Source organism: Hydractinia symbiolongicarpus, chromosome 12 (genome assembly GCF_029227915.1).
Source record: "Hydractinia symbiolongicarpus strain clone_291-10 chromosome 12, HSymV2.1, whole genome shotgun sequence".
NCBI lineage: Eukaryota > Metazoa > Cnidaria > Hydrozoa > Anthoathecata > Hydractiniidae > Hydractinia > Hydractinia symbiolongicarpus.
In genome coordinates, this window is record NC_079886.1 from 16,364,366 (window position 1) to 16,372,588 (window position 8,223).

At 37.2% G+C, this 8,223-nt stretch overlaps 1 protein-coding gene across 1 annotated transcript; it reads right to left on the minus strand.

Moving 5' to 3' along the window:
* Nucleotides 1-2,040: 2,040 nt before the first annotated feature.
* On the minus strand, nt 2,041-8,216 carry LOC130622493 (protein adenylyltransferase SelO, mitochondrial-like). Its single transcript, XM_057437948.1, has 15 exons — nt 7,661-8,216; nt 7,391-7,529; nt 6,914-6,947; nt 6,724-6,835; nt 6,186-6,309; nt 5,957-6,072; nt 5,778-5,881; nt 5,337-5,460; nt 4,552-4,743; nt 4,062-4,142; nt 3,649-3,837; nt 3,397-3,448; nt 3,068-3,111; nt 2,888-2,954; nt 2,041-2,324 (listed from the first exon to the last, which is right to left on the minus strand). Exons 1-15 carry the CDS (start codon nt 8,059-8,061, stop codon nt 2,172-2,174), a joined length of 1,932 nt encoding a protein of 643 aa, XP_057293931.1. The 5' UTR covers nt 8,062-8,216; the 3' UTR covers nt 2,041-2,171.
* Nucleotides 8,217-8,223: the final 7 nt, after the last annotated feature.

Consider the following 8,223-nt stretch of genomic DNA (forward strand, 5'->3'; position numbering starts at 1 on the left):
GACGAATCGAGATCGATGTGTGCTAAATTTAACTGTGGGTTTCGTGCAATTAGAGCTTTGGCAACTGATACCGCAATGGCAGACGTAATTATCCCCCCTCTGTTTCGCACCGCCAGTAGAAATTTTTGGACCATTTGGTCCAAAGTTCCTAGTAAAAGTGGTCGACCTCTTCTGAGAACTGCCAACTCACGTCCGACAGAACGCTTCTCCTTACTCGCCTTTTTTACCTCGTCTTGATACAGTTTACACCACCCTCTAACAGTACTTTCGTTCAATGGTTGGCTTCTTGATGAAAATTTCCTCGTAGCAGCAGCGGGGCCGTGGATTGCAGCATATTTGCCGATATTAAATCTGTCTTCGTTTGACCATTTTTGGTAGGACTTTCTGTTGGTCTTTCGAGGAGTAGATGCGGCTTGGGCAGCAGCTTGGAAATCTAACGGTCCTAAACCTGATTCTCTCTGCAAGTTACGCGACGATTCTGAAAAATTAAAGGGATATCTGGGTATTACATTTGTATCAAATAAATATCAACTGCTTTAGAATTTTAATAATTCTAACAAGGCTTTAAACTCGGAAGATTTTTGCTTAAAAAGTAAGTATTACAATATGAAAGTTAATAATAAAAAGTAGTGTTACCTGAACTTGACATTTTTCTTTCGTCTTGTTTTGTCTTTTTCACATGAACGCGTTTGTTTACATGTGTCAGTTTATCACCCAAACTCAAGAACACGAGTGAAAGATATTTTGATCGATGAACAATACAAATATACAAAATTTGTGGTTTAATAGACCATTTCTATATATCCAAAACGAGACGAATTTCTATTAAAAACTTTCAATGGTTTTTTTTTGTTTCGGGAGAGCAAATAAATGAACATTCGAAAAGAAAAATTTTCCAGACAACAATTTTCCCGCGTGTTTATCCTATTGTTTGAGGGGGAAACCCTTCGATGAGAGCAAATAAATGAACATTCGAAAAGAAAAATTTTCCAGACAACAATTTTCTCGCGTGTTTATCCTATTGTTTGAGGGGGAAACCCCTTACTCGCTGAAGTAAAGGAGACTGAAGTAAAAGAGAGTCAAACAATGAGGACAAACTTATTGAGACAAGAAGGAAACAAGAAAGTACAGAAGAAAGTTACTGTCACTGTAAGATGGCGTACAGTAAAGTTTTCGAATTTTCAGCAGCAGTAAGAGGATACCATTATTATAAAAGCTTTTGGAATCCTCAGAGAGAACAATTTCTAGAATGTCATCACGAGTTTGGAAATCCCTTTGATCGTTTCGCGATCAAGGTTTGCGAAATAGGAGATACAAATGCAGTTGGTCATCTTCCACGAGAGATCTCGCGTGTTACAAAATTTTTCATGGATAGAGGAGCAATCGTTAATGCCAAGCTTACAAGTGAACATTATAGACGCTCTCCCATCGTTCAAGGCGGTATGGAGATTCCATGTAAAATCACAGTGAAAATTGCTGGTATTTGTATTAACCTTCTGTTGATGGAAAAATATAAACAACTTATAGAGGAATTGTACATTGAACCCAAGAATGAGGAAAATCTGGGATCCTTTTTACAACCTAATAATGTGACCGAGGAAAGCATCAATTTACCTTCCACTTCATCCCAATCGAAGAAGAGCAAGTCCAAAGATGAAGCGAGCAATCAGAAAGATATCCGAAGTTTTTTTAGCAAGACCATTAGCATTAAAACAACTACTAAAAGGCGAGATGGCAAGAAGAAAACGGAAAAGATTATCACGATTGACTCTGATTGATTAATGAAAGTTTTATTGATTATTGTAATTCTTAGAGCATCTCTTATGTTAGAAAAGATACTTTTATGTATATGCCATTTCTCCATTCTCAGTTTTCACTGAATTTATAATTCCAATGCAAATAAAATCAAAAATTTTCGCGAGAATTTAATTTCGCGGTCAACAAATTTCGAAAAATTTCGCGGGAATTTAATTTCGCGGTCGGTGAATTTTTAAAATTTTCGCGGGAAGAAAATTTCGCGGTTTTTTCCAAAAACCGCGAAAACCGCGAAATTTTCTTCCCGCGAAAATTTCTTCCCTTAAGGTATTTTTCTTTTTGAATCAGGCTAAAACAGCACTCTCTTTATGGGCTATAACAACAAGCTAGCCTGCACACTGAGGTTTTTACGACGATCAAGAAACGCGCAGGTCGGCAGCCCAAGATGGGGCAGCACATGAGTACTTTTTACAAGACATCGTTGTCTCAGAAAGTTTCTCTTCTTCTCCTTCTGTATAATCCTGTAATCCATCGTATGGAGATTCCAAGGTTTTTAGTAGTTCTCGCACCTAAATAAACGGGTACACAGTATAAAGCATTCAAAGTGAAGGCAAAGCGTAGACTCAGCTGATCTTGTTTATTCCAGTGGATAACATGCCTCATTCATCTCCCACAAAATTTTAAAGTTAGACAAGAAATCAGAAGCATTCTCAAGCCTGATTCCAATGTACCGTCAGTGGGCAACTTATCTGGAGAGCATCCAGTGTGTTCCTAAGGTCTCAAGTTTTTTAACACTGTTGCTATCACTCCAAAGCAAGCCAATTGACGTCTCAGCAAGGCCGAAATACCGACTAGCCGTCTATTAGCCATAACTCGTGATCACTAACTTTGAGATATTAAGATGCACACATACGAAAGAGGATTAAATTTTCTATCCGGCAGTGCTCAGGCTCACCAACCTTGATGTAGGAGGTGGTCAGAATAAAGGTTCAATATCGAAATATTGTCGGCAAAAAATAATGGAAATTTTTGGTTTTTCGAAAAAATGGTGCATAGTCTAGGGTTACAGGAACAACAAAAAAGTTTTCTAAACAATGAAAGCGGAATTAAAAATGTCCTTTGGATGCATTACCTTAGTATAGTCTCCTTCCTCCGCAGAGGCTATTGCTTCTTGAGCAAGGTAATTTCTCAATATTACTCTGTAAATAAATAAAAAACACCGTAAAAAAACCCAGCAATATCAACCATCAACTTTCGGGGAAAAAAAGAGAGTTGCAGATATCTTCAAAGAATATAAAATACATATACGAACCTTGGGTTAACAGAGTTCATTATTTTTTTTCGGTTTTCTTCAAACTAAAAGAACCAAAAAAATTAATAATTTTTTTGGTCACTACAAAAAAACAAATTTTAAACCTTTTGGGGGTACGAGCATTTTTTTATCTGTTACATTTTTTAATCCCATAGCACAAAAGTCTAAAGACTATCAATTAAAATACAGTTAGCCAAACAAATCCAAAATTTGTTGCAACAAACTTTGTATGTGGTGGTTACACTAGAGACTAACACCAGCAATGTAACAAATTGCGTTTAACGCGATAACAAATATTGCTCATGTGTCCAAGGCTTTAGTAGGTTTACCTTGTTTATTTCATCCTCCAGCAAACCAGAAACTTCTGCTTGCAGTCGCTCTCTAAAATCAAGGAATTGATGTGGCCAAGAGATTTAGCACTTTTAGGGGGTGGGACGTTAACAGGCAAAGTCACACTATATATAACTGTGTGTTGTTTTTTAGAAGTTAGTTTGTTGGGACATGGGAACATATTTATTTTAATTTCTGTGGTCTTTTCTTTACTTTTTTATCATAAGCATTTTATCTAAATCTGTTCGAACCTGTACGCAGTTAGCCATTTCGTCCAAAGTTTTCTATCCTGTTCCGTCTTCTCTTCCGGTGTCATGCGACATATTTCCTTTTCTTTTTCTGCTTTTTCAAGCAAACCTTCAATCTGTTCCCTAGTCATTCCAAGTTGGGCAATGAGGTTGGGTTGATCATCAGCAATACGTAGGAGAGTCTTGATTTGTCTAAATATTTTTCAGTATTTTAAAAAGCAAAGAACCGTAAAGACAGAGTGTAAACATAATTTTGGGCCCACAACAGAATGAAAATGCTTATACAAATAAAAACAAACACAAACAAACAAAAACTACAAGCAAACAAACAAGCAAACAAACAAGCAAACAAATAAACAAAGAAACAGGCAGCAGCAACAACAACAACAACAACAACAACAAAAAACACTACTAACTCCATATTTACGTTGCTGCGAAACTTTTTTTTAATTTCTTCAACACTTTGACACTGCGCAACTATGGTTTGGACCGCGTCGCTAAATATTAAAATTAAAAAAATTAACACACAAAAAAATAAAACATTGTCTCCTACCAAACCTGTTAGACTTCCACTGAACATAGACCTTAAATGACTACTTATTTTTAAGTCCCCTCTACGAACCATTGACCAGCGCTCGTATTTATTTGAATAATGTAAAATCAACGCTAAATAACTACCTGTGAAAAAGGTACACACACACAAAACGGTCCCAGGATAATAAAGTATCATGAAAATGGATCGAGAATTGAAAGAGATCTAATGATAGAGCTCCAACAGAATGGAAGTTGTAGCAGAATGGAAGTTCTCACATAATGTTATTTTCACAGAATAGATGTTCTCACAAAATGGTTTTCGGAGAATGGAAGTTCTCGGAGAATGTAACAAAACATTAACGGATATCTGACCTGATATTATTTCTACAAACACTGACGGATGATAACAAACGGAATGTGTTCGTAAAATCTGCTGACGTTCGCTGCATGGTCCACAACAATTTTTGGACCAGCTGCTCGTCTGTTTCATTGTTTTCGTGTTTTGAAATTCCCAACTTCTTTATCATCCTCCCGTAGTAGTGAGAAGAAAATTCAGTGTCGTAACTGGAATAGAAAAATGTTTTAAAAATAAACAAAAAACAGCAAAAAGAACACACCCAAGGTAAAGTACTAAAAAACGACAAGTAAATGGCACATGTAAAATACGGGATATACATCCCCTAACGTAACTATAGCTTAATTGTCTCCTATGAAGGCCTACCAACAATATTTTATTTGCGTGTTTTGTTATGCATGGATTCTAGATAATCACCAGTTCCAAAAGAACAAACTTCTAATCACAATGTAGGCGAAAGCTCACTTTAATCTTTTAGCACGTCGGTTTAAGGCGCACGCGTCAAAGTGCTTAATACTGCGTAATATTTAAGAGCGCTTTTGCCCGCGTTGTTCGTTTTAAAAAATTCAAAATCATTTTGAAACTTTTATGACTGCTGAAAGCGCTGCAGTGTATGATAACGAAATTTCATGATTGCGATCAATGAGTTTGCGGGAATCACCGCCATTTTGAGTTTGTGCGAGCATTGCTGTTTCCATTGGACATTGTGCCGGTCGGACACACGACCACGTGGCGCTAAGTATGTCGTGTTTTTCGATCGAAGTGGACTTTCGCTTTAACATCACACAATAATGGGCGTTACATTTCATTCAAAGCAGTTTTCGATTCATCGATGGGTAACACGTCTTGTAAAGCCTCAGCAAACTTCATGAGATTCCACTTACAAATTTCAGGTTGTTTCACGTATGTGTAGCGCCCTTGGTTGTCTATCATAAAAGAGATATAAAACATTAAAACACTTTCGCCAAAAAAGTGAGAGTTAACAGTGGAAACTGGAAAGTCTCTTCTGACTGCCCCTCCCCACCCTGCAATTCATAGTGCAATGTAGCAGTGTATATTTACTCAACCAAGGGTAGTTACGTCGTAATGTACTAAAAAAAATACTACCCTAATCATTGTTTAATACAGAATAATGAATCGAAGTAAAGAAGTATTAGAAAGAAAAATGACAAGTTTTTATCAGTTTTATATTTTTAAGGCTAACCTAAAATAAAATTCTAAACACACAAGAATAGAAATATACCAGAAGAGTTGCAGATGAAATGAGGGTCAAAGTAATCCATAAAACCATACGGCCCATAATCTATCGTTAGGCCAAGGATACTCATGTTGTCAGTGTTCAACACACTAAAATAAAACTTGTGTCAGTAAAACACAACCACCAAATAACAAAATTCGAAAATTATTTGCCAACACACTTACCCATGACAGAAACCAACACACTGCCACAACGCAACCAATCGCGCAGTTCTCCTGACTACTTCCTTATAAAAGTCGAGATAGCAGGATCTTTTATCGTCGGCCAACCTGGACGCTATCTAAATTTTAAGAAATAACTCGCTATGGAGAAAAACCGTAGAAGTCTTTATGTATCTGTTATCAAAAGCCGTCAAAATTTTTTACGGTGGTACACCAAACTTCGTTGACTTACCTCGGGGAAAAACATAGTAATTACGTATTCAAGCATCTTTTCCAAAATATCAACTCGACCAGTACTTGGTCCCTTTCGACCTGTTTCTGGGTCTGTATCTTTGAATATTTCAAACGAACCAAATCTAAATGAACAGAAAATAGTACTGCCTATTAAAAAAAACATTAAATAGGATACAGTGGGTTTCTATAATGCGCAATTTGTTTAAAGTAGACGGTAACTTTAAGAACGAACGATTGTGTGGTACATTCTCAGAAGAAAAAATTATGTGAATTTTCGACGGGCCTCAAAAGTACAAGCATTTACCGTAAACAGTCCAAAGCCGATGAGTCGCGGGAGAACTTTGCTGAAGCAAAGCGTAGCATAGCTCAGCAACATTTATGCTAATCAGATGTTCTACCACGCCGAAATTACAGAAAATACCAGGCCAGCGGCTGTAAATGCCTAAAATACTGTAAAAGGGTCGCGCCAGCAACAACAAGCACGTCTTTTAAAGCTTGAATCTAAACCAAAACCAAATAATCGAATTTGTCCAAACCTTATAAATGTAGGAGCTATACGAGATACTATGGTGCACCTCTCCATTTGTGGATGGCCATCATAAAACATGTCGCGGACAACTCGACTATCTGATGATACACATGTACCAGCTAAAAAAAACAGAAAAGATGAAACCAATATAGCTAGAACTGAAAAGTGTACGAACATTTACTACCAGACATATTTACCTCGTGTGGTGGGAACACCAAGATAATGCATTGCCTGAAATAGACGTGAGAAAACTGTTAACTGTTTTCTAAAGATCTACAAAACAATGTGAGGATGATGTAATGATGGGACGCACCAGGCAGTGGCTAGATAAATCACGGTGTTAAAACATGCATAACAAGATTTTGACACTTATTAAGTGCTATAACTCAATGGTTGAAGAGGGGTATATTAAATTTATTATCTTATTTAAGTAAAAAAAAAATTGTTAGTTGTTCAGTTGTTCGTACATAGAGGTAGTTGTTACAACACCTCTAAATCGATATTTTTTACTCCTCATTTTACTCCTCAAGCTCCTCATCTTCAAAGGGGTTTTCTCTGACGCAAAAGACTAAAGGAATTAAAAGTTTTTAAGGTTGTTGCACACCGTTGTATATACCACGTGGAAAAAGCGCCATCTTTGATACATAGTTTGTCAAGCAAGTTTAGAATTATACCTCACTGCATAGAAATTCCCGTATGCTCGACCGCAACACTTTCCGCCCATCGGCATGACGTGAGTACGGCGTCATTCCCGCACCTTTAAGTTGCAGCTCCCATCGTTCATTGCGGTCGTTTATAATTTCTCCTAAATACCTAAAGATCCAGAACAAAAAGGAGAACCATTAACCGTTGTAATTTACACCTAACACCTACTTTTCATACTGTTAAACTCTTTGGGCGGTAAAGAAAAGAGAACGCACATCAGTACCGAATAAGCTACTTACATGGCGGCCCCATCTCCAAGCTGACCGGAAAAATATCCAAACTGATGGCCACAATAGCAATGAGCGGCCGGTTGTGAACCAGGAAACAATTTGTTACCAGAGAAATACTCCGCAAACGTTGTTTCTTCTATATCTTCCTTTTTTACACCTAGTAACGCTAACGCACCTTTTGAATGCGCCACCACCTCAGGATTTTCCACTGGAGTGGGTTCGACCAATGAGAAGCAAGCTCCTGGCACTGCTCGTGTCCCTTTCCCCATCTCCCTATCAAGCGGAAGCGTCCTTAGTACTAAGTTGTCGAACTTGATGTTTTCTAAACTGCTCATTTTTGAGCTTTGTAAACTAAATAATAATGGGATGAGCCTCCTTCTTTTTCTAATACCACATATCAGGCTTGTCATGGAGCGGTTTGTTTTATGCCTTCAAATTAACTAGTATGTTCTGAAAAAAAAGCGTTAAAATAATAGAACAGAATGTAGGCCGGAAGTAAAGATATTTCCACTAGGACTAATTTGTTGACACTGTGTGATTTCACATAATGGATAATACTTGAAAAAGATATA